The following is a 27,959-nucleotide window of genomic DNA, read 5'->3' as shown; positions in this document are numbered from 1 at the left end:
TCTTACATGTGGTGTTTATATAGTAGCACCTGGGTGGCTCAGTCATTAAGCTTCTGCCTTCAGCTCAGGTCATGATCCCAGGGTCCTGGGATCAAGCCCATTCATGCTCACTCTCTCATGCTCTCCCTCTCAAATAAATAGGTAAAATCCTTAAAAACAAACCAAGTAGTCTTTGTGTGATATATCCTTTTTTTTAAAAAAAATCATTTTACTTTTAAGTTACCTGGTTCTTTATATAGAAAGTATTTTTCTTGTAAATAGCATTTGTCTATTCATTTGACAGTCTCTGCCTTTTAACTGAAGTGTTTAAACATCTTACTTTTAGTTAAACTGTCTATGTGATTGGCTTAAAGTCTACCACTTTGTTTCTATCTGTCTCATCTCTTCTTAGTTCCTTTTCTCTTGCCATTTTTTGGATTCACCATTTAAAAGAACATTTTGTTTAAAGAAATTTTCATTGTATCTCATCTACTGACTTACTAATTATACTACTTTTTAATGATTTCTTTAAGAGTTTATAAAATGCATATCTGACTTAAAGAATTAACCTTCAAATAACATTGTGCCACATCAAGCAAAAATCTTACAATGTACTCCAATTTCCTGCCTCTTGTCCTCTTGTCATATATTTTGCTCCTACATGTAATAAATTCAATAATGTATTGTTATTATTTTTGCTCTAAACAGAAGCTGTCTTTATTTATTTATTTTTAAAAGATCTGTTTATTTATTTATTTATTTGACAGAGAGAGATCACAAGTAGGCAGAGAGGCAGGCAGAGAGAGAGAGAAAGAGAGAGAGGAAGCAGGCTCCCCACAGAGCAGAGAGCCCCATGCGGGGCTCGATCCCAGGACCCTGAGACCATGACCCAAGCCGAAGGCAGAGGCTTCAACCCACTGAGACACCCTGGCACCCCCAGAAGCTGTCTTTAAATAAATTCAAAAACAAGACAGAAATTCTTAATTTAACCACATATTAATATAGATCCAAGTATGCATCTCACATAATTTTCCTCCAATTTGAGTGTGTGTGTGTGTGTGTGTGTGTGTGTGTTTTTAAAGATTTATTTGTTGAGGCACCTGGGTCGCTCAGGTGGTTAAGCATCTGCCTTCGGCTCGTGTCATGATCCCGGGATCCTGGGATTGAGCTCCATATCAGGCACCCTGCTCAATGAGGAGTCTGCTTCTCCCTCTCGCTCTAACCCTCCCCTGTGCTTGTGCTTTTGCTTGCTCTCTCTCAAATGAATTAAACACACACACACATACCCCTTAAAGATTTACTTATTTATTTATTTGAGAAAGCAGTAGGGAGAGGCAGAGGGAGAAGGAGAGAGAAACTCTAAGTAGATTCTATGCTCAGCATGGAGCCCAATGTGGGACTCGATTTCATGACCCAGAGATCACAACCTGAGCCAAAAGCAAGAGTTGGTTGCGTAACTCAGTGCAGCACCCAGATGCCCCTTGAACTTCTTTAATATTTCTTGTAGTACTGCTCTACTGACAACAAATTCTGTCTTTTTTTTTTTTTTTTGGCCTAAAAATGTCTTTTTTTTCACTTTAATTTTTAAAGGCTATTTTTGCTGGGTACAAATTCAAAGTGGAAAGTTTTTACCTTTCATGAAGTTAAAAGAAGTTATTCCCTTGTCTTATGGCTTATATTGTCTCTGCTAAACATGTGTTTATAATTTTCATCAAATTTATAAAATTTATGGTCACTCTATTTTCAAATCTCCACTTGACTTTCGGGGATTCCAATGACACATACAGATTAGACTCTTGATTGTTCCACAAGTCACAGAGTCACTATTTTGTTTTGTTTGGGTTTGTTTCCCCCTCTATGCTTCAGTTTAGGTATTTTATATTCTTCAAGTTCATTGATCTATTCTTTTTTTTTAAGATTTTATTTATTTATTTGATAGAGAGAGAGAGAGATAACAAGTAGGCAGAGAGGCAGGCATAGAGAGAGGGGGAAGCAGGCTCCCCCCTGAGCAGAGAGCCTGACATGGGGCTCGATCCCAGGACCCTGAGATCATGACCTGAGCTGAATGCAGAGGCTTTAACCCATTGAGCCACCCAGGGGCGCCCCCACTGCTCTATTCTTTAGTAGAGTCTAATCTGCTGTTAAACCCTCTAATGATATTTTTAAATTTCAGATATAGTGTTCTTAAACTCTACAATCTATTTGTCCCCCCTTTTATCTTATTATTTATTTTTTACTTTTTATTTACTTGACAGAGAGAAAGAGCACAAGCAGAGGGAGAGGGAGAAGCAGGCTTCCTGTTGAGCAGGGAGCCTGACATGGGGCTCAAACCCAGGACCCTGAAATCATGACCTGAGCTGAAGGCAGACACTTAACCAACCAAGCCACCCAGGTGGCCTTGCCCCTACTCTTAAAATATTTTTTCATTTTTCTCATTATATTCATGTTTTTCTTTAAATCATTAAGCATATTTATCAGCTTTTCCTCATTTGTTTTATTGAGGTATAGCTTACATACAGTAAAAACTATACCTTTTAGTATACAGTTCTGTGAATTTTAACAAACATATGCACAATAAAATTATAAAATAGCCCCATTACCCTCAAAACTCCACTATGACCCTTTGTGACCAAACCTTACACCCAGCTCTGGAACCTACTAATCTATTTTCTTTGCGCAGAGCAACCAATTATACATATTATATATAATTATACATACATTTTAAAATTAAGTTTTGCCTTTGTAAGAATGTTTTGAGAGAGATCAACTTCTAGCATATCAGTATGGAGAGTTCCACAGACCTGCTTCTCAGAAAAACTGATAAAACTATTTTAAAAAATTAAAGCAGCTAGGGGATATCTGGGTAGCTCAGTTGGTTGAATGTCCAACTCTTGGTTTCAGCTCAGGTCATGATCTCAGGATCCTGGGATTGAGCCTCGCATTGAGTTCCAAGCTCAGCATGGAGTCTGCCTGAGATTCTCCCTCCCTCTCTGTCTGCCCCTCCCACTTATGCTCTAAATAAATAAATAAATAAATATTTTTAAAAATTCAGTCTCAGAATGGTCCCAAAGACATATAGAAAACGAAGAAACCTCTATTCAAGAAAATTTACTAAAATTTGGTAAGAACAACAAGTCTGTGGTACTTGAACCAAAACCACTCCCTCCACCCTCTGAGCTTGGTGAGACGCCACTCCACTCCAGACTGGTATAGCCAAGTATGCATATGTCCCTCTCCCTTACATCTTCATGAGAGGGTCTAAACATCCATATTTCTCATCCTGGCTCTACCTATATATTGTTGAGACTAAATTCTATGTCATTATGATCAAAAGTTGAGGGCTCCTTTCTTCTACCCAGCCCCCACTGGTGGTCGAAGGTTCTAATTTGGATGCAGCCAGGAACACAATCACTCTTGGCTCATAAGACCATAGTCCCACACTGGGAGAGACTAATTGAGAAGACCTGAGTCTAATGCCTCACCTCCACCCAGCAGAGAGCTCAGCTCAGCTCTTGAAGCAGGACATAAAAGAGATATGTCCTAACTTTTCCCAAGAAAAGTGACTATTTGCAACAGAACGTGGAGGAAATGAAAGGCAAAGGGCACTCTTAAATACAATCAAGCTTGTGCTGAAAGGAAATTGAGAGGGTATTTGTAGATTCATTGGAGACACAGGCTAAACTCTAGGCCAATTAGTTTGCAGGAGAGAATCAAAATAAGAGACAAGTGGGAGGAGCCCTCCTGAAATAAGAACAAACACTGAGCTCAGGAACTCCCTTCAAAGGAGCCTAAATTTGATTGGACTAGTCTCTAGAGCAGTTTATGTCTGGAACACTGTTGAAAACAATCACCAGCAATTAGCTGAGTTTAATAGCTGGTGAGGTTAGGGAAAGAGACAAAGAAAGTCCTGACAAAACCATCAAGGTAATTGTGGGTATCCACAAGGCTACATTATCTAAGTAGCAACATCAGAGGCTTAATACTACAGGGGAGAAGTAGATTTCACTAAAATAAGACAGCCAGTCACTAAACAAAGAAATAACAATAACATGAGCCAGGAGGCAAGGGAAAATCCAGAACCAGAGTTGCTACATTATCTAAAATGTTAGTTTCAAAAAAAAAAATTATGGGACATTCAGAAAAACAGGAGGGTATGACTCATACACTGGGGTGGTGGGGGGAGCAGGTAACAGTTAATGACTGTGAAAGCAATCAGATATCAAATTTAACAGACAAGAACGTCAAAGTATCCATTATATATATTATCAAATAATTACAGGAAACCAACACTAAAGAAATGAAGGTGTGACAACAATGTCACATCCAATAGGAAATATCAATAAAGATATAGAAATTATAAAAAGTACTGAATGGAAATTCTGGATTTGAAAAGAACTGAAATGGAAAATTTGTTAGAGAGGTTCAACAATAGGTTTGAATTGACAGAAGAAAGATTTATCAAACTTGAAGACAGATAGATAAAAATTATGCAACCCAAAAACCAGAGAGAAAAAAAGAATAAAAAAAAATGACAAGAGGGGCTCCTGGACGGCTCAGTGTGTAAAGTGTTGGACTTTGGCTCAGGTCATGATCTCAGGGTCCTGGGACTGAGCCCTGCATTGGGCTCTGTGCTCAGGTGAGGAGTCGGCTTCCCTTCTTCCTCTTCCCCTCTGCCCACTTGTGCTGGTTCTCTCTCTCTCTCTCTCTCTCAAATAAGTCTTTAAAAAAAAAAAAAAAGGAAAATCTCCTCTGGGAATCTATCCCTATAAAAAAATAATAAAGAGGGGCGCCTGGGTGGCTCAGTGGGTTAAGGTCTCTGCCTTCGGCTCAGGTCATGATCCCAGGGTCCTGGGATTGAGACCCGCATCGGGGTATCTGCTCAGCATGGAGCCTGCTTCCTCCTCTCTCTCTGCCTGCTTCTCCACCTAGTTGTGATCTCTGTCTCTCAAATAAATAAATAAAATCTTAAAAAATAATAATAATAAAGGAAAAAAAGAAAAATGACAGGAGCCTCAGAGAAATGTGGGATACCTTTAAGTGCACCAACATACACATAATGAAGGAGAGAAGAGTGAGAAATAAATATTTAAAGAAATAATGACTGAAAACTTGTCCAAATTTATTGAAAAACACTAATGTATACATTCAGGGTGTTCAACAAACTACAAGTAAGAAAAGTGCAAAGAGAACCACAAACAGAAACATCAAAATAAAAATGCTAAAAGCCAAAGACAAGGCAAAAATCTTAACAACAAAAGGAAACAACTCATCACTTACAAGGAACTCCAAAAGGTTAACAGCTGACTTCTCAACAGAAACAATGGAGGCCAGTTAGGCAGTAGGATAGCATAATCAAAGTGGTTCAAAGAAAAACTGTCAATCCTAAATCAAGCAAAGTCATCTTGAGAAAAAAAAAAAAAATATATATATATATATATATATATTATTTTTTTCAGATTAACAGAAACAGAGAATTTGTTGCCAGCAGATTTATCTTACAGAAAATACTATAGAAAATGCTTCAGGTTGAAAGCAAGTGACTCCAGATGGTAATTTAAATTGCCACAAAAAAACAAAAGACAATGAAATGGTATTGGTAATTATATAATTATAAAAGGCAGTATAAGGGCACCTGGCTGGCTCAGTCAGTGGAGCATGTAGCTCCTGTTCTTGGGATTGTGGGTCTAAGAACTATGTTGGGTTGAGAGATTACTTAAAATATATAAATAAATAAATAAATAGCAGTGTAAAAATAATAAATAAAAAAGCAGTATAAAGGCCTATTTTCTCCTTTCTTCTCTTAACGACTTAAAGACCAATTGTATAAAACATGTATGTAATGTATTCTTCAACCTATAACATAAAGAAAAGTAATATATTTGCCGATATCAACACAAAGCAGGTGAGTGGGGGCAAAGCTGCATTGGGCTAAGGAAATGGCTACAGATGATATAGTAATAATTACAGCAATGCATTTTTGGGCTTGTAACACTAATAAATGCAATATGTATAACAATAATACCACACAAATGGGCGGGGAGATTAGAGCTATATAGAAATAACAATGCTACATCTCCCTGGAATTCAACTAGCATAAACCTGAAACTTATTTTGATGAGTTAAGAGATATGTGATAAGCCCCAAAGCAACCAATAAAACATATGTATATATAGTTAAAAAAAAAAACCTTAAAGAAATTTAAATGCCTCATTAAAAATATTCACTCAATGCAAAAGAAAGCAATAAAGGAGGATTAGAGGAACAAAAACACTGAAACACAAGGAAAGCAAAAAGTAAAATGGCAGTTATAAATGCAACTCTATCAATAACAGCACTAATGTGAATGGATTAAATTTGCTACTGGAGATAATGAGGAACATTTTATAATGATAAAAGGGCCAATCCATCAAGAAGATAAATTAATTATAAACATCTAATAATAGAACACAAAATCACATGAAGCAAAAACTGACAGAAATGAAGGGAGGACTAGGCAATTGAACAACATTTGGAGACTTCAACATCCAATTTCAATAGTAAGGAGGACAACTAGGCAGAAAATTAACAAGAAAATAAAAGACCTGAACAAAAGTACAAACCAACCAGACCTAATATATCGACAGAACACATACCAAATAACAGCAGAATATGTATTTTTCCCAAGTGCACATGGAACATTCAGCACTATGCACATGCAAGCATAGAACATACATTAAAGCATTAAACAAACTTCAATACATTTAAAAGAATAATAGAAAGTATGTTCTCTGACCACAATGGAATAAAATTAGAAATCAAGAACAGAATAGAATTGAGGAAACTCACAAATATGTAGAAATTAAACAACATGTTCCTAAATAACCAATGAGTCAAAGATGAAATCAAAAGAGAAATCAGAAAATACTTCAAGATGAATAAAAATGAAAACACAACATAACAAAACACAACACAGCTAGAGCAGGGCTTAGAGAGAATTTTATAGGTATAAATGCCTATATTAAGAAAGAAGAGAGATCTCAAATAACTTAAATTTCTACCTTAAGACATTAGAAAAAGTATAAACTAAATCTAAATCAGGCAGAAGAAAGGAGAAAATAAAGATTATATTAGAAATTTATGAAATGGAGAATACAAAAACAACAGAGAAAATTGATGAAGCCATAAGCTGTTTCTTTGAAAGATCAAAAAATTTGACAAACCATTATCCAGACTAACCAAGAAAACAAAACAGAAGACACAAATTACTAGAGTCTGAAATAAAAGAGGAAACATTACTACAGACTTCATGAAAATATAAAAGGCATAAAGGAATACTAGGAATAGTTACATAGATTAAATGGAAAATTCCTAGAAAGCACAAACTCCAAAAACTGACTCAAGAAGAAACAGAAAATCTGAATAAGTCTATAATAAGTGAAGAGATCAAATAGCAGAAAAAGAAACTCACCCACAAAGAAAAGCCCAGCCCCAGAGAGCCACTGAATTCTATCAAACATTTAAAGAAGAATTAATACCAGCTCCTCACAAATGCCTCCAAAAAGTAGAAGAGGAGTGAACACTTCCAAACTCATTTTATGAAACCAGTGTTACCCTGATACCAAAACAGAAAAAGACATCACAAGAAAAGAAAGCTATAGATTAATATCCCTTATATATATGAACATAAAAGTCCTCAACAAAATATTAGCACACTAATACCAGGAACATTTTATATATATATATATATATATATATATATATATATATATATGATATATATTTTTATATCATATATATATATATCCTGTGACCAAATTTTTCCCAAAAATGTAAGCTTAGTTTAATATCTGAAAATTAATTAATGCAATACATCATATCAAAAGAATAAAAGACAAAAATCACATGTCAATAGATGCAGAAAAAGCACTTAACAAAATCCAACAGCTTTTCATGATTAAAAAAACACTCAAGAACTAATGCAACATAGGGCATCTACAAAAAAAAATCATACTCAATAACATACTTTTTGGTGAAAGACTGGATGCTTTTCCATTAAGATCAAGAACAAAACAAGAGCATCCACTCTGACCATTTTTATTCAAGATTGTAATGGAAATTCTAGTCATGGCAATTAGATAAGGAAAAGATATAAAAGGCATCCAGGTTGGAAAGGAAGTAGTGGTGCCTGGGTGGCTAGTGACTTAAGTGTCTGACTATTGCTTTCAGCTCAGGTCCTGATATCTGGGTGGTGGAATCAAGCCCCATGTCAGACTCTGTGTTCAGCACAGAATCTACTTAAGATTCTCTCTCTCTCTCCCTCTCTCTTTGCCCCTCCCCTCTGAGCTCTTGCTCTCTCAAATAAATAAATAAACAAACAAAATCTTTAAAAAAAAAAAAGGGGAAGAAGTAAAAGTGTATCTTATCTGTAGGACACAGTCTCATATATAGAAAATCCTAAGGAATCCATTACTGTTCGAACTAACAAGTTCAGTGAGTATATTAGTTAGGAGTTCTCCAGAGAAACAGAATAGGATGTGTATATGTATATGGAGAGATTTATTATAAGGAATTGGTTCAAACGATTTGGAGTCTGACTGGCAAATCCAGAATCTGCCCTCTGGGCTGGCAGTCTTGAGACGCAGAAGGACCAATGAAGTAATTCTAGTCGGAAGGCCAGCAACCTGCAGACCCAGGAGAGCCTATGGTACGGATGAAGTCTGAAGGCAGTCTGCAGAGAATTACTTCTTGCTTGAGAAGGATGATCTTTTTGCTTTATTCAGGCCTTCAGCTGACTGGCTGAGGCACTCACATTATGAGGGCCAATCCGCTTTACTCAAAATTCACCTATTTAAACGTTACTCTCATCAAAAAAACACCCTCCAAGTATCCTCGACATATAAAATTAACCATCATAGCAAGGTTGCAGGATATAAAATCAATATACAAAACTCAATTGCATTTCTATACACTTGCAATGAACAATCCAAAAATGAGATGAAGAAAAACCAATTACACTCACAATAGCATCAAATTTAGGAATAAATTTAACGAAACAAGTGTACAACTTATACTCTGAAAACTATAAAAAACTGCTGAAAGAAATTGAGGAAAATGTAAATAAATGGGAAAATATTCCAAATAAATGGGAAAATATCCCATTCATTTATGGATCAAGAACAGCTTGATCATGGATCAAAGATCTTGTTCATGGATCAAGAACAACTTAGTATTGTTAAAATGTCAATAATCCCTAAGTTGATCTAGAGATACAGTGCATTCTCTCTATGAATTCCAGCTGACTTCTTTGTAGAAAATGACAAATTTCTGATTTGAAAATTTAAACAATTCTAAAATTCAAAGGACTCAACAGCCAAAATAATCTTGAAAAAGAATGAAGTAGGAGGACTCATACCTAATTGGAAACTTACTACAAAATAATGGTAATTGGAGCACTTGGGTGGCTCAGTCATTTAAGCATCTGTCTTCAGCTCAGGGCATGATCCCAGGGTCCTGGGATCCAGCCCCATGTCCAGCTCCCTGCTCAACAGGGAGTCTGCTTCTCCCTTTTCTCTGCCATTCCCCCCTGCTTATGCCCTCTGGTTCTCTCTCTCTCTCTCTCTTTGTCTGTCAAATAAATAAATAAAATCTTAAAAAAATAAACAATGGTAATCAAGACAGTGTAGTAATGGCACAAAAGACAGCCATATAGACTAATGGAATACAACTGGGAGTCCAGAAATAAAGCCATGTGTCTATGGTCAAACTGATTTTTGATAAGAGCACTAGGGCCACTTTAGAAAGAAAGAATCATCTTTTGAATAAATGATGTTGGAACAACTGGATATCCACATACAAAAAAATGTCAGATCATTATTTCATACCATATACAAAAATTAACTTGAAATGAATCAAAGATCTAAACATAAGAACTAAAACTATAAAACTAACAAGAAAATAGAGGGATATAAATCCCCATGACCTCAGATTTGGCAAGTTATGCCTAGATATGACACACAAACATACACACAAAATATAAGCAACAAAAGAAAAATGGATAATGGATCCAAAATAAATGGATCCATTAAATGGATCAAAATTGAAAGTCATTTGTGCTTCAAAGGACACCATCAAGAAAGTGAAAATACGGGGCGCCTGGGTGGCTCAGTGGGTTAAGCCGCTGCCTTCGGCTCGGGTCATGATCTCAGGGTCCTGGGATCGAGTCCCATGTCGGGCTCTCTGCTCAGCAGCGAGCCTGCTTCCCTTCCTCTCTCTCTCTGCCTGCCTCTCTGCCTACTTGTGATCTCTCTCTGTCAAATAAATAAATAAATCTTTATAAAAAAAAGTGAAAATACAACCCATAGAATGGGAGAAACTATATGCAAACAGTATAGCTGATAATTAGACTTAGAAAAAATAAAGACTTCTTATCCTCAACAATAAAAAAAATTAACAATCTAACTTTAAGGTGGGCAAAAGATCTGAATAAACATTTCTCCATGGAAGATATATAAAGGGACAACACATAAAATATGCTTGACAACTGTCATTAAAAAATGCAAATCAAAACCACCATAATATACTACTTACTTCATACCCATTAAAATGGCTAGAATCAAAAAGTAACATGATGACTGTTGGTAAAAATATAGGGAAAATTGGAACTTTTATATACTGCTGGCAGGAATGTAAAATGATGCAGCCACTTTAGAAGACAGTTTTGGAGTTCTTCAAATATTAAAGACAGAGTTACCATATGACATAATGATGGCACTCCTAGGTATATATATCCAAGAGAATTGAAAATAGGTGTTCAAAAAGAACTTATATATGAATGCTATAGTAGCATCATTCATAACAGTTAAGAAGTATAAACAATCCAATGTCTGTCACTGATGAGCGGACACAATATGTTGTACAACCATACAATGGAATATAATTCACTGCAAAAAGGAATGAAGTACCCTATATAGCCTACAACATGGATGAAATTTGAAGACATAATGCTACGTGAAAGAAGCCAGTCACAAAAAACCACACATTATATGACTCCATTTATATGAAATATCCAGAGTCAGAAAATAGATTAATGATAGCTTAGGACTTGGGGGAGAGGACAAAGGGGGAAATATGGAGGTGATAACTAAAGGGTTTGGGGTTTCTTTTTGAGGTGATGAAAATGTTCCAAGACTGTGGCAATGGTTGCACAAGTCTGTGTATACACTAACAACCACTCAATTGTACACTTTAAATGGGCAAATTGTGTAATATATTAATTATAACTCAATAAATCTGTTAAGGAAAGAAAAACGTATAAATAGAATCATATAGTATGTAGTCTTTTGATTCTGTCTTCTTTCACTTAGCATAATCCATTTGCAATAGACCCACATTGTTACATGTATTAACAGCTTGTTTCCTTATAAGTTTATCCATTCCTCCATTAAAGAACATTTGGATTGTCCAGTTTTTGGAGATTACAAATAAAGCATTTAGTGTAATGGCCATAGTAACTATCTACTAATTTTTATCATTGCTGACATTCCTGGGTCTTCTACCGATTTTCTTTTGGTTATAGGTCAATTTTCTGGGGCACCTGGCTGGCTCAGTCAGTAAAGCATGCCATGCTTGATCTTGGCATCATGAGTTCAAGTCCCACACTGGGCGGAGATATTACTTCTAAAAAGAATGTTTCCTTCCTTCTGCTTTACACGTCAATAAAGTTTTATTGGATAATGGACAGTAAGTTTACATAGTTGAGTGTTTGGATTTAGTAGTCTTCCTCTAAAAAGTGTTGAATTTTGGGGATGCCTGGCTGGCACAGTCAGTTAGGCATCCAACTCATGGTTTCAGCTCAGGTCATAGTCTCAGGGGTCATGAGACCGGGGTCCAAACTCAGCAGGGAGTCTATTGAAGATTCTCGCTCTCTGCCTCTCCCCCCACTCGCACCTCTCTCTCTCAAACATATAAACAAATCGTTTTTTCAAAGTGTTAAATTCCGGGACGCCTGGGTGGCTCAGTTGGTTGGACGACTGCCTTCAGCTCAGGTCATGATCCCGGAGTCCTGGGATCGAGTCCCGCATCAGGCTCCCAGCTCCACGGGGAGTCTGCTTCTCCCTCTGACCTTCTCCTCACTCATGCTCTCTCTCACTGTCTCTCTCTCAAATAAATAAATAAAATCTTAAAAAAAAAAAGTGTTAAATTCCAGTTTGACTGGCAAATAAGTTTGAACCTTTCCAGGTTTATTTTTTTTTTAAAGATTTTATTTATTTATTTGACAGAGAGAGATCACAAGTAGGCAGAGAGGCAGGCAGAGAGAAGGAGGAAGCAGGCTCCCTGCTGAGCAGAGAGCCCAATGCGGGACTCGATCCCAGGGCCCTGAGATCATGACCTGAGCTGAAGGCAGCGGCTTAACCCACTGAGCCACCCAGGCGCCCCTTTCCAGGTTTATTTTTAAGCTGTTAAAATGAAGTTTGGAGGCCTTCATTAGAGGGTTGGTTTAGTTCTACTGCTAAGGCATAACCTTTCTGGAGACCCTGTTAAATGCGCGAGATTTTCAACAAGGTCTCTTTCCATGTGACTGGTAATTTTATGAACATTTCCAAGCCCCGTGACAGCTTTAGGAATTGTCTAGTTTACACCTGGAGAGAAAACTCCCCAATGGTTTTCTTTGTCCAACCTTACAGAATTTCAAACACATTTGAGAAACTGAATATTCAACCACAGACTCAGGGGATCCCTATGCCAATTTCTAGAGCTCTTTCTCTTTATAGGTCCCATCCTTCTGGTATTCTGTTCCCAACTTCTTCAGCTTCCTCAAACTCCAATCTCTGTTTCTTCAACTCAGCAAGAGTTTCTGCTTGGGTTCTTCCCTCTCTGTGGCAGTGGTCCTGAAAGTACCTCCTGACAGAAAGGCCAATTTTAAGGCTCATCCTCTTCTTCTCTCAGAAATAACAGTTTTGCACCTTCTGTTGTCTGAAAACAGTTGTTTCGTGTATTTTTTTGTTTCCTAATTGTTCACACCAGGACAAGTCTATTAACTTTATTCCTTCAAGACTAAAAGTGGAATTTGATCATTCTATTGGATTTTTGCTGTCCTATGGGACTTTTATGAATGAATATAAGATTTTTTAAAAATTTATTTGACAGAGAGAAATCACAAGTAGATGGAGAGGCAGGCAGAGAGAGAGGAGGAAGCAGGCTCCCTGCTGAGCAGAGAGCCTGATGCAGGACTTGATCCCAGGACCCTGAGATCATGACCTGAGCCGAAGGTAGTGGCTCAACCCACTGAGCCACCCAGGTGCTCCGAATGAATGTAAGATTTAATGGATTGAGGGGTACCTGGGTGACTCAGTCAACTGAGCGTTGACTCTTGGTTTCAGCTCTGGTCATGATTTTGGGGTTTTGAGATAGAGCCCCAAGTCAGGCTCCACCCTCAGCAGGGAGTCTGCTTGAGATTCTCTTCCTCCCCTCATCTCTTCCCCTGCACTCTCTCTTTCTCTCTCAAATAAATAAATCATTAAAAAAAGATTTAATGGATTGAGTGTGAACTTTGAAGCCATAGAGACCTAGATGCAAATACTGATTTTGATGATTTATAATCAGGCAACACTGGACATCCTAACTAATGCCTATGCACTTCCATTTCTTCATCTATAAAATGTTAAACAAAGTCATTGTTGGGATTAGTTGAAACTATGTATATTTAGCCCTTTGTAGGCACTTAATGAATGGTGATACTATTATTTATATTTATATAACAGCTGTTTGTTTCTGTGTTATTTCTTTACCAAACAGTTTTGAATCAGGGATTTGGCTTATTTGTGCTCACTACCTATGTACAATGACTCATGTATGATAGGCTTCAATATAAATTTATTGACTGAATAAATGTTGATAACTTATAATTAGAATATTTTAGAATATCTTTTAAGTTTTCTTCACAATGAGCTTCATGTAGACTTGTTTAAGTATCAACATAGTGCCATTAGCTATAAGGTTTCTTCTTGTTCTAAATTTGATTATCAAAGAAGGTTCCCTCCAACATGCAGAAGAAGCAAACTTGAGGTCATGACTTCATAAGGTATATACATAAAGCTTCTGTTTCTAGTTCTTTTTTTTCTTTTAAAGATTTATTCATTTGAGAGAAAGAGAGAGAGAGAGAGAGCATGAGTGGGAGGGGTAGGGAGAGAGAGAGAGAATCCGAAGCACTCTGCACAGAGCAGGGGACACCAGGCTCAGGCTCAATAACCCTGAGATCATGACCTGAGCCAAAACCAAGAATTAGGAGCTCAACCGACTGTACCACCCAGGTGCCCCTCTTTCTAGTTAATCTTACCACTGTCTGAAGTACCAGGTTTCTGAAGTCTTAAGATCTCAGTTTTGAGATCCTAATATAAATGCTAAAAGAATTATTCTCTCTATGATACCCGGATTTATTACAAACCATAATCTCATCTGTTTACCAAAAGATAATTTAGCCTCAAATGGAAAACTAGAAGCATATATAACAAGTACTAGAAAAATCTGAATATAATTCTAAATTATATAACTGAATATAATTCTAAATACAAGTAACATTATATTTTTTCCAATATGCAGTTGACTAAATCTCAACGAAGTCTTCACTTTTGAAAAAATTCTTTAACTTGCATTTATTTTATGTAGAATTTTTTCCTGAGCCATACATTTTTGTTTCTTCAGTTTCTTCTGGGATATCTTTCTTCTGTGCAACCTCCTTTTCTAGTTTAGAAACAATCTGCTCTTTTTCAGTAAGGATCCTCTCAATGTGACAGGGAGAGCTCATGTGTTAATCTGACCATGAGCCCTGTGAATTCTATGCCACATCTTGGGGGTTTTGTTCTCCTGAATGTGCTCAATGACCAGGAATCTATATCTAAAACCTTTAAGTTCAGTATTACTCTGCATTATTAAGCACATGCAGCAAAAATTTAGCACTTTTTGGGTTACCAATCCTGTGTCCAGCTCCACTGTTTGACCTGGGCACACCTACCAACTCCCCCCAATGTAAAGTGACATGTTTCAGATACTTGGTGGCTTTTTGGTTATGCATACCCTTGATGGCCTGGGCAGTTTCACTTGTGTTCTTAAAGTGAACACAAAGATTTGAACCTCTTAATTTGCATGCTTTGGTAGGGTTTTCTGGGCCAAGTGAATAATGAACCATTTTCAGAGATCACCTGAGGCCACTTACGGGAAGAGAAAAAAAAATCCTAATTTAAATAGAACCTAATATTAGTTTTAGTTTAATAGTTTTAGTATAATGATAACATTGTATTATATCAGACTATTAGGAGTATCTTTTTTTAAACAAACAGAAGATTCTTAGTATTACTCTGTTTTTCTGTTGTTTTTTTTTTAACAAAACATTCTTTTAATGCTAGGATTTAATAAGAATACATTCAAAATATTCTTATCTAAGGTTACTCACCATGCTCAACTTTTCTTCTGCTATAATAAATATCAATATACTCTTTTTTTCTTTATATAAGTGAAATATACACAGATCATCAGTGTGGCTCTTCCCACTAGAAATAACTCTGATATGTTATAGAATGATCATTTAAAAAAAAAGATATGATTTAAAGGACTATTGGGCATTCAACCAACTTTCATTCCTCCTTGCATGGTTAGCAGAGAATAACAATTACATTCTATAAAGGAAAACAAAAATTAATTAAAAATTTTTCCTATTTGACAAAAAGAAACTTTGTGGAAAGAACTAGCCCCATAACAGAGAATGATGTGTGGTTTTTAAGACTGAATATTTTCTGTAGATAATGTACCTTCTTCAACGTTTTCAATAATCAAGTCCACTTCCAAGAATCTAAGATATCCTTGCCAAGACCACATTGTATCAAACAAAGCATATATGCTTCATGAGATGTGATGCTATGAAAATCATCAGACTATACTTCAAAAATGCAAAACTTCAGTTCGGAGTTCAGTAAGAGAATATAGATTCAGAATGAAAAGGCTCCTGTTCCATTGGCTGGAATACAAAGCAATTGTAAGGAATTCAGAAAATATCTTTCCAGCCCACACTTAAATGGTACCATTTACTTTGGCACTAATGTACTTTACATTCTAATTTCTCAAAAACAAATCATTTGCACTAATCTAATGTGTTAGCACCAAAGGCTGAAAAATGGGCCTCACACAGGAAAAAGAAAGGCATCCAAAAATGCTCATTTTGTACCTAGACAAAATGATAAGCTATTGAATGGATTTTTAAGAAATATTGGTGGCTGGGGGCACCTGGGTGGCTTGGTCAGTTAAGCTCTGACTCTTGGTTCTGGCTCACATCATGGTCTCAGGGTTCTGGGATTGGGTCCCGATTCAGGCGCCTCACTCAGCTGAGTGGTTGAGGATCTTCTCTCTCCCCCTTGCCTTTCCCCCTGCTCATGTGCATGTTCTCTCTCTCTCTCTCCCTCAGATGAATGAATAAATATTTAAAAGAAAAAGAAATACTTATTGCTGTTATATTAAAAAATTTTTCTGCCTTTAGCTAATCCTCAAAAAACATCGTTTGTATTAATTATTTATGGATCAGTTAAATTAATGTGTCCCAGATGAGAAAATACACCATGCTCGATCAAGATTACTAGGTACAAAGGATAGAAAAGATGTGTAGAGTATCTAGCAACTCTTTCTAACATGGAGGTACAGACTCATAAAGAGCTCAGAAAATTAAAAATTATGGCATATGAACCCTTATCTAAAACACTGATAAAAATTCAAATTCCAGGGGCGCCTGGGTGGCTCAGTGGGTTAAGCCACTGCCTTCGGCTCAGGTCATGGTCTCAGGGTCCTGGGATCGAGCCCCGCATTGGGCTCTCTGCTCGGCGGGGAGCTTGCTTCCTCCTCTCTCTCTGCCTGCCTCTCTGCCTGCTTGTGATCTCTCTGTCAAATTAAAAAAAAAAAAAAATTCAAATTCCAAAACAGGTATAATGGTTTAATTAACTAGAATCATCAGTTTCTAAAGTAGATTTGGGTAACATTAGCCCTCTTTTTTTTATAGTTGTCTGTATATGTCAGTAATTACTAGTCTTTTAAGGAGCCAGAGTTAATGATCTCTATTAGAAAGAAGTACTTTTCCATCAGCATTTAAATTTAGCATAAAATTTAAATAAAATTCCACATCCAATTCCAGAATATGTGTTGACTGTTACCAGATAGTGAGTTCTTTGAAGAAACCTGGCCAGGGGTCTCTCTCTAGTATATATGTCTATTGTCATCCGTCCAATTGACCACAACAGAGAAAACAGGCCCAACTTCCCAGAATACTATTGAGGTGTCACTGTGTTTGTCTACTAGTTAGATCTTAAGCCCAAACCATCCCTATTAGGAATTAAGATCTGTCCTGAAGGTGTTGCAGAAGTAGATAAAATGATAAGGACACATTTAGGATAAAGTTTTCCAGACATTTCTACATAACTCTATTTTGTCCTAGAATTCCTTGGTCTCCTACATGGGTTCTGTGTCCAAGTGGAGGTTTTAAGAGTTCTTATAATTTAAGAATTTTTTAACCTCAAGTCTGTGCTTTTATCATTTCTGAACTTATTGTCAAATTACAATCTCACTTTTACATCATTCCTTGGATCTTAAGGATCATACCAGACAATGAATTATATAAATACTAAATAATTTCAACTATGGATAAAAAAAATTTTATATTTCTCTTTCTGGGGCTGAGATAAGAAATAACCTGAAAAAGAAAATTGGATGAAAATCTTTTTTTTTTTTCAATCTTATAAACAGTCTCACAACAATATGATATGTTAAATTACTTCTTTACTATGGATCACTGGTGAAAAAGCAGTATAAGTTGTTTGGTCAAGATTTTGTTCTATTTTAATAGAAAATTTATTATATAAAAAAGTTTTAAGAAATCTTTGAGCTAGAGGTTACCAAACATAGAGATTACAGCAAAGCCATAGAATACAGGGAAAGGTATGCAAAGTTCAGTATTGGAATTACAAGTCACAGAGACAGAAGTTCTATACTATACTGTACTTTCCAAATTGCTTGGAACATTCTTTGCCTTGATATCTGCCAATCAAAATATAATTCATCCATAAAATCACCAATTCAATGAAACCTTCCCACACAGTGCCAATTTATTCTTATTTCTATATTGTAATAACACAGGCTTTGGAGTCCGACCACCTGAATCTGAATCCTGGCCCCGCTACTTATTCACTGTATATGTAGCCTTTGGCTAATCTCTATAAGTCTGTAGTTGCTCATTTATAAAATCAGGAAAATAATAGAATCTCCTTCATAAAATAGCTGAAAAGGTTAAAAGTGATAATATATAGAAAACCATGAGAACAATGCTCTGCTGTTAGTATTATTCCTATCATTCATACACTCTCCACTATTATTTCTCATTAACTTATGTAAGTATTGTCTCTTCGGCCAGAGTTCCCAAATGTAGAAACAATATTTTGTGTGTCTTTGTTTTCTACACAGTGCTTAGCAAGCATTACTCTTGAAAGGAATTTTTAAAATATCCCAGAGAATCTTAGCATAGAAGGGATCTCAGAGGTCACACTAGTTTAACTTTTCCCCTAAATCATGATTTTCTCTTGCAACACCATGGAGATAATCATCTATACCCTATCTTGTATACAGTATGTATCTATACTTGAATATAGCACCTGACAAGGAGTTCACTTTTCTCAAGACAGCGAGATTTATTTAACAGTTTCATTGTCAGAAAATCCATCCTGCAGAGGTAGAGAAGCTGGCAAGTTTCTGGAAAATGATTTGGTAATACTTGTATAAGAGCTATACAAATTTTCAGGTTCTGTACATTTCACTCCTGATACTATATCCTTAGAAAACAAGAAAAATTCTCTCATACACACAAAAGTATTTATTAAAACACTATCTATTATAGCAAAATCAGGAATTAGCCTAAATATTCTTTTAAGATTTTACTTATTTATTTTAGAGAGAGAGAGCATGTAAAATGTTTAAAAGTATGGAAAAGCAGAGTAAATACCTAAATGAAACAAAAGGTCACTAAAATTAGAAATGCGAAAAATAACGTGGGACATAGTTATAAAGTTAATGTTAAGTATAAAAGTAAAACAAATGGATATATAAACCATTATTACAACCATAAACAGGGGCACCTGGGTGACTTAGTGGGTTAAAGCCACTGCCCTCAGCTCTGATCATGATCTCAGGGTTCTGGGATCGAGCCTCGCATTGGGCTCTCTGCTCAGCAGGGAGCCTGCTTCCCCCACTCTGTCTCTGCCTGCCTCTCTACCCACTTGTGATCTCTGTCTGTCAAATAAATAAATAAAATCTTTAAAACATTTTTTTAAAAAAAACCATAAACAAATATGTCTATCTGTGGGAAAAAAACTGGAGATGATGGAACATACAAAAGTGAAAACTGTATCAACAAGATGGCAGGAAAGTTGGAAGATTTGCATTGCTTTTTAAATTACTTTAATGTCATTATAATACTGCTTTCAATTTTTTTTTAAGACTTTATGTATTTATTTGACAGAGATAACAGCGAGAGAGGAAACACAAGCAGGGGGAGTGGGAGAGGGAGAAGCAGGTTTCCAGCGGAGCAGGGAGCCCAATGCAGGGCTCAATCCCAGTACCCTGGGATCATGACCTGAGCCGATGGCAGACACTTAACGACTAAGCCACTCAGGCGCCCCTGCTTTCAAATTTTTTAAGAGAACGTTCTTCCTTCTCTTGAACCAAAATCAACCTCATCTTACTATCTGTGATTTTCATTTCGTGTTTCTTCTTCTGCCCTTTGAAATTACACAAAATAAATGAACTTGAAATATGTGAAAATGATTATCATAGTTTTAGTATCCTCATTCTCTGGTACTCCAGAAGACAGATTAGAGAGGCAATGTTGAAATCAGGGAGACTCTTAGTTGTCATTTGCAAAGAAAGCAATGATGACAGACTGAATCAGCACAACACCAGTACAGCCAAACTTGAGAAATATTTCAAGGGTAACACAAATGGAAAAGGTAACCAAAGGGATGTAAGAAGTGAGAACACAGAAGTTGAACACGTTCCTAGTCAGGCTGTTTGATAAAATCATGATTACAACATCAACATAATGAACCTGAGAGAAGGAAGAGTATATTTGGTCAGAAGTTGAAATCCTATTTGGAGATGTTGATATTGAGGTACCTTTAAGATACATATGTCTATATATTGTTAGAAAGATTAATTTGAAGTCAGGGAGACAAAAACCAAACCAGAGAAACAGAAGGCAAAGATAAAAATCAAAACATGAATGAAACAAGAAAGCCTGAACAGACCCATAACCAGTAAGGAGATTGAAACAGTCATTAAAAATCTCCAAACAAACAAAAGCCCAGGGCCAGACGGCTTCCCGGGGGAATTCTACCAAACATTTAAAGAAGAACTAATTCCTATTCTCCTGAAACTGTTCCAAAAAATAGAAATGGAAGGAAAACTTCCAAACTCATTTTATGAGGCCAGCATCACCTTGATCCCCAAACCAGACAAGGATCCCATCAAAAAAGAGAGCTATAGATCAATATCCTTGATGAACACAGATGCGAAAATACTCAACAAAATACTGCTAATAGGATTCAACAGTACATTAAAAAGATTATTCACCACAACCAAGTGGGATTTATTCCAGGGCTGCAAGGTTGGTTCAACATCCGCAAATCAGTCAATGTGATACAACACATCAATAAAAGAAAGAACAAGAACCATATGACACTCTCAATAGATGCTGAAAAAGCATTTGACAAAGTACAGCATCCCTTCCTGATCAAAACTCTTCAAAGTGTACGGATAGAGGGCACATACCTCAATATCATCAAAGCCATCTATGAAAAACCCACTGCAAATACCATTCTCAATGGAGAAAAACTGAAAGCTTTTCCGCTAAGGTCAGGAACACGGCAGGGATGTCCATTATCACCACTGCTATTCAACATAGTACTAGAGGTCATAGCCTCAGCAATCAGACAACAAAAGGAAATTAAAGGCATCCAAATCGGCAAAGAAGAAGTCAAATTATCACTCTTTGCAGATGATATGATACTATATGTGGAAAACCCAAAAGACTCCACTCCAAAACTGCAAGAACTTGTACAGGAATTCAGTAAAGTGTCAGGATATAAAATCAATGCACAGAAATCAGTTGCATTTCTCTACACCAACAGCAAGACAGAAGAAAGAGCAATTAAGGAGTCAATCCCATTTACAATTGCACCCAAAACCATAAGATACCTAGGAATAAACCTAACCAAAGAGGCACAGAATCTATACTCAGAAAACTATAAAGTACTCATGAAAGAAATTGAGAAAGACACAAAGAAATGGAAAAATGTTCCATGCTCCTGGATTGGAAGAATAAATATTGTGAAAATGTCTATGCTACCTAAAGCAATCTACACATTTAATGCAATTCCTATCAAAGTACCATCCATCTTTTTCAAAGAAATGGAACAAATAATTCTAAAATTTATATGGAACCAGAAAAGACCTCGAATAGCCAAAGGGATATTGAAAAAGAAAGCCAACGTTGGTGGCATCACAATTCCGGACGTCAAGCTCTATTACAAAGCTGTCATCATCAAGACAGCATGGTACTGGCACAAAAACAGACACATAGATCAATGGAACAGAATAGAGAGCCCAGAAATAGACCCTCAACTCTATGGTCAACTAATCTTCGACAAACCAGGAAAGAATGTCCAATGGAAAAAAGACAGCCTCTTCAATAAATGGTGCTGGGAAAATTGGACAGCCACATGCAGAAAAATGAAATTGGACCATTTCCTTACACCACACACAAAAATAGACTCAAAATGGATGAAGGACCTCAATGTGCGAAAGGAATCCATCAAAATCCTTGAGGAGAACACAGGCAGCAACCTCTTGGACCTCAGCCGCAGCAACATCTTCCTAGGAACAAGGCAAAAGGCAAGGGAAGCAAGGGCAAAAATGAACTATTGGGATTTCATCAAGATCAAAAGCTTTTGCACAGCAAAGGAAACAGTTAACAAAATCAAAAGACAACTGACAGAATGGGAGAAGATATTTGCAAACGACATATCAGATAAAGGACTAGTGTCCAGAATCTATAAAGAACTTAGCAAACTCAACACCCAAAGAACAAATAATACAATCAAGAAATGGGCAGAGGACATGAACAGACATTTCTGCAAAGAAGACATCCAGATGGCCAACAGACACATGAAAAAGTGCTCCATATCACTTGGCATCAGGGAAATACAAATCAAAACCACAATGAGATATCACCTCACACCAGTCAGAATGGCTAAAATCAACAAGTCAGGAAATGACAGATGCTGGCGAGGATGCGGAGAAAGGGGAACCCTCCTACACTGTTGGTGGGAATGCAAGCTGGTGCAGCCACTCCGGAAAACAGCATGGAGGTTCCTCAAAATGTTGAAAATAGAACTGCCCTATGACCCAGCAATTGCACTATTGGGTATTTACCCTAAAGATACAAACGTAGTGATCCAAAGGGGCACGTGCACCCGAATGTTTATAGCAGCAATGTCCACAATAGCCAAACTATGGAAAGAATCTAGATGTCCATCAACAGATGAATGGATCAAGAAGATGTGGTATATATACACAATGGAATACTATGCAGCCATCAAAAGAAATGAAATCTTGCCATTTGCGACAACATGGATGGAACTAGAGCGTATCATGCTTAGCGAAATAAGTCAAGCGGAGAAAGACAACTATCATATGATCTCCCTGATATGAAGAAGTGGTGATGCAACATGGGGGCTTAAGTGGGTAGGAGAAGAATCAATGAAACAAGATGGGATTGGGAGGGAGACAAACCATAAGTGACTCTTAATCTCACAAAACAAACTGAGGGTTGCTGGGAGGAGGGGGTTTGGGAGAAGGGGGTGGGATTATGGACATTGGGGAGGGTATGTGCTTTGGTGAGTGCTGTGAAGTGTGTAAACCTGGTGATTCACAGACCTGTACCCCTGCGGATAAAAATATATGTTTATAAAAAATAAAAAATTTAAAAAAAGCATGAATGAAACAGAAAACAAAAAGCCATAGATGTGATGGGACAGGGGCTCTGGGTGGCTCACTTAGTTAAGCATCTGACTGTTGGTTTCACCTTGAGTCATGCTCTTGTGGTCATGACATCAAGCCCCACATGGGGCTCTGCAACAAGGCCCAGAGTCTGCTTCAGGTTCCCTCTCCTTCTACCTCAGTTCCTCCCCCATTATGTGCTTGTGCTTGCTCCTTCTCTCAAATAAGGTAAATGAAATTTTTTTTTTTAAAGATTTTATTTATTTACTTGAGAGAGAGACAGTGAAAGAGAGCATGAACGAGGAGAAGGTCAGAGAGAGAAGCAGACTCCCCATGGAGCTGGGAGCCCGATGCGGGACTCGATCCCGGGACTCCAGGAACATGACCTGAGCCGAAGGCAGTCGTCCAACCAACTGAGCCACCCAGGTGTCCCAGGTAAATGAAATGTTTAAAAAAAAAAAAGTGATCAGGACAACCAAAAGATGACTTTGAATAATAATAATAAATACTGATTTTTAGCAAATATAACCAAGAAAAACTAATGGGGCACAAATAATCAGCAACCAGATATGAAAATGGGGAAATAGCTATAGGAACAAAGAGATTTTTTAAATTATAAGAGACCTCCATGAATAACTTCATATCACAATATATGAATATTTGAATGTCAGGGAGAGAAATGTCAGGTATTTATATTTTGGGGTATAAAGTTATTCACAGAGGTCTTTTATAATTTAAAAAATTTCTTGTTCCTGTCCTTATTTCCCCTTTTTAGAGAAGAACATAGACCATACCTCTGTGAAATTCAAAATAGACAAAAACTTTTTTTTTTTTTTGAGAAAGAGAGAGAGAAACCACAAGCGGGGGTTAGGAGCAGAGGAAGAGGGAGACAGAGTCTTAAGCAGACTCCAGGCTCAGTGTGGAGTCCATGTATGGCTGGATCTCATGATCCCAAGATCATGATCTGAGCCAAAACAGGAGTCAGATGCTTAACTGACTGAGCCATCCAGGCACCCCTGGACTAGACAAAAAAATTTTTAAAGATTTATTTATTTGAGGGGCACTTAGGTGGCTCAGTCGTTAAGCATCTGTCTTCGGTTCAGGTCCTGGGATCAAGCCTTGCATCAAGATTCTTGCTCCACAGGAAGCCTGCCTCTCCCTCTCCTGCTCCCCCTGCTTGTGTTCCCTCTCTCACTGTGTCTCGATTTGTTAAATAAATAAATAAAATCTTTTAAAAAAGAAAGATTTATTTATTTGAGATAGAGACAGAGAAAAGAATCAGGGGAGGGGCATAGAGAGAGGGAAAGAAAGAGAATCTCACAGACTCCCCACCAAGCATGGAGTCCAGGAAGGGGCTGGATCACATGACCTGAGCCGAAACCATAAGTCAGATACTCAGTTGATTGAGCCACCCAGGCGCCCCAACAGACAAAAATTTTTAAATAAAAACTTCCAAGAAAATAATACATTATATATAATTTTAAAACTGCCACATATGGATGAGGAGATTAATAAATTAGAGTACATTAAAATTAATATAACTAGTTTTCTCAAATACTATTAGTGGTCACAAAATACTATTAAGAGACTAAAAAGGAAACTCACAAAATCAACTTTATTAGTAATGTAGAACTGTTTTCCAAAGTGGTTGTTCCTGTTAGGGCATAATCAAAGGAGCGAGACTGATACAAAGCGAAGGTCAAGCAAAGCTTTATTTCGCACCAAGCATCAAGAATCATACTGACCGCTCAGGGCCGTCTCTTGCAAAGAGGCGACCCCTCCCAGCCTCACAAACTAACTTTTATAGCGGTAGTTTAGCCGGGCTATACACAGGTGGCCAATGAGATTGCAATACACAGAGAAAACTACACAGTCATGCTAAGTCTGCCACACACAGAAATAAACTGCTAGGTCACACATGGGTGACCAATTGAATTTCAATTTACCCTAGTAGATATATGCACGCCCAACTGATTGGACGTCTTCACCTGGCCTGACCCACCCCTGTATCTAGGCTTTGCAAGTAAGTTCCTCTGGGAGGAGCAGGGTCAATCTATGGTATATTCTCTAGGGATGCTCTTGCAAATATATACCAGGAGATTTGTATATGAAGGCTTGTAACAATTAAAAAGAAAGAAAGAATGTCTATAAAGGGTAGAATAATTCTACAGCAGTAAAAATGAACCACCACACACAAATAAATGGTCAAGCAAAAGAAGCAAATCATAGAAAAATAACTTAAGAGTATGATTACATTTATATAAAAGTTTTAAACAAGTGGATATATTCATAGATAGTAAAATTATAAAGAAGAGTAATAGAAGGATTATCATAGAAGTTAGGAGTAGGGTTACATTTGGAGAAGGAAGTGGTGCAGTGAGTGGTACAGTGAGTGAGTCACATGGTGGCTTCTGAGGAAGTGACAGTGTTCTACTTCTTAATCTTAATGGAAGCTACATGGATGTCTCATTATTCTTTAAACGTATGTACTATCTCATACCTCTGCTGTAAGTGATATTTTCAAAATAAAATGATTTTTAAAAACATAAAATGTTCTTCATATGTATGTCAGTGTATGAATGTGTATGTTCCATAAAGGAAAACAATAGAATTTTTAGTGACAAATTGTCAGTAAGCTGTTCACTGGACATAACAAATTCTTTCATATAATTGAGAAGTTGAATTGAATGAGTTTACACAAAGTCCTGATTTTGTATATATAGTTCCTACTAAACATATGCTTGGAAAGTGTTATCACATATCTTATTTAATCTATCAATTGAATTATTCATTTTCAAGTTGTCCACTTTCATTCCCATTGGTAAAAGATAAATTCTCAATTTTAAAAGATAAAAATTCAGTTGAAACATGTCCATTCTTTTCTTTTCTTAACCTTTATTGTTAACTAATCTATGTTAACTGCATTTTCCTGAACAGAATCAGAAGAGTTGCATCAAACTTTAAAGCCATTAGCATGTGTGACATTGTGAAAATACTAAAAACAAAATCCTGTTGTTTTGTTATATTATTTATATTAATTAAGACCTCTTTTCAATATATCAAATATAACACAGATTTAAAGAACCAGAAGAATCTGCAAGAGTTATTTACTACAGTTATTTATCTCTTTAAGTAGGACCCAAATTATCACAAGCAAATAAATTAGCATCCTAATTTGAAAATAGCTCCTGAAAAGATTATTATATAGCATCACCTACCATTAAGCAGTCTGAAAATTTTTTGTCTAACTCAGAACCCTTTTAATACAACATTGACATACAGTAAACTTTGTTATCTGGATGACAGGGTGTGGATTTACCTAGGGCAAAGTGGGGCCCTAGCAAGTACTCAACTCCAAGTCTCTAATGGAGGAAGTAGAAAAGTAAAGGGCTCAAAGCCCTATCTGTTTGGCTCCAGTGGCTCCAAACACTCCAGACCCCTGGCCTTCCCCAGGGACTTAGCCCCACAGCTTGTCTCTCTCTACATAACCAACAGTTGACTATCATATTGTTTTCACTCTAACTTGAGTTTATCCATAACTTTTTCTCCCCCAACATCCCCCCACTCAATTATCCCAGTAATCAAGAACTTATTTATTCCTCCAGTGAGTATGAATAATACGTAGAATATTTTTTAAGTCCTAAAAATGTTACCTATAAGTGAAAAAAAGAAAAACCCAATTTTTCTAAGTCTGTGGATACCTTTTATAAAAGAAGTATATTGGAAAGACTTTTTATTCTCCTAGTCATGGAGAATTTCGAAGTATATTCCCTTCTTAAAGACAGTACTTCTTTTACAATAAAGACTCCCCAAGGCCAGAGGCTAATTTTGTCTTAGTTTTTATACCTGACATATTCCACTGGACTGTTATGGTAATATAACCTAGGTAGGAATTAAAAATGTTAGTTGGGTTTAAGTGAAGCAATGGAGGGTCTATAAAGCTTTGACTTACGTGACTATTGCATTCTTCTTCTTCTTCATCAAAGTCTAGACCCTGATGACCGATCTCAGTAGTGCTGTTCTCCTGAAAGAGATTGTTCTCCAAATCAGACACTCTGGTGGCCTCAGTTGTGACTTTTACTTTCATGCTATGAAAGCCAGTGGAGACCAATCCCACTTGCAGGTTTACAGGCTCCCCCTCGAACAGCAGGAAGTGCGAGTTTACCCCTTCTTTAAAACCAGGGGGTTGGTAATCATGTGGAGTCACTGCAAAATGAAAAGGGCAGAAAACTGTGAGTTTCAACAGAAGCCAAATTAATCTTTCATGTGTAGCAACAAATATCTCTTTCAGATATTTACAAAATCTCTATATATAAAATATTACTTTGACACTTAAGAAGGAATTTAACTAGAGGTATCCACCTACCCGCATTATAGTAGTGGAGTTTCATAGTAAGTATAACATCATTAGGAAGGGGTCCAAGGTTCTGCATCAGTATATATAATTTACGGATCAGTAGAACACTGGCTTTCTTAATATCTTCACTGTTTGTCCCACTTTCGAAGCTTGTACTACTGCTATAACCATATAGAAAAACAGCATACTTTTCTATCATATATAATATTGAAAATCTTTTAAAAAAGAACAAAACTCTTTACCATATGATCAAATAAATATAAAGTAAACATCAGGACACTTGAGACCATTTTTAGAATGTAAATTTGAGCAGTGATTGTACTTTTTGCAATGTATATACAATGGATTTCTTAAGTAGCAAGTTTTTGTAAGGCATTTTAAATATGACCTGATTTTTTAAAAATCTGAGTTACAAATAACCACATGCCATAGTAGTGAGAACAATGGATTAGGAATTAGGAGACTTGAAATCTAATATTGGGTCTGCTGCTAACTAACTGAATGACCTTGTCAAGTGAGTTAGACACTCTAGGTCAGTTAGCTCACTTTGTGGAATAAGCTTATA

At 36.7% G+C, this 27,959-nt stretch overlaps 1 protein-coding gene across 3 annotated transcripts in view; it reads right to left on the bottom strand.

Annotated features, from left to right (window-relative positions):
- HORMAD2 (HORMA domain containing 2) overlaps positions 1-27,959 on the bottom strand; it is a 95,132-nt gene that overhangs the window by 35,306 nt on the left and 31,867 nt on the right. For 2 of the 3 annotated variants that reach the window (XM_013063481.2, XM_004766456.3), the window contains 2 exons: positions 27,404-27,555; positions 26,990-27,243 (listed from right to left, as the gene is read on the bottom strand). In XM_013063481.2, the coding sequence (XP_012918935.1) occupies positions 26,990-27,243; positions 27,404-27,555 (406 nt within the window). The remainder of the gene's footprint in view (positions 1-26,989; positions 27,244-27,403; positions 27,556-27,959) is intronic. The other variant, XM_013063480.2, reaches the window with a different exon arrangement.

The sequence above is a fragment of the Mustela putorius genome, unplaced genomic scaffold, assembly GCF_011764305.1.
Source record: "Mustela putorius furo isolate JIRA1106 unplaced genomic scaffold, ASM1176430v1.1 tig00000081_pilon_pilon_pilon, whole genome shotgun sequence".
Taxonomy (NCBI): domain Eukaryota; kingdom Metazoa; phylum Chordata; class Mammalia; order Carnivora; family Mustelidae; genus Mustela; species Mustela putorius.
This window is presented reverse-complemented; position numbering and strand designations above follow the sequence as displayed.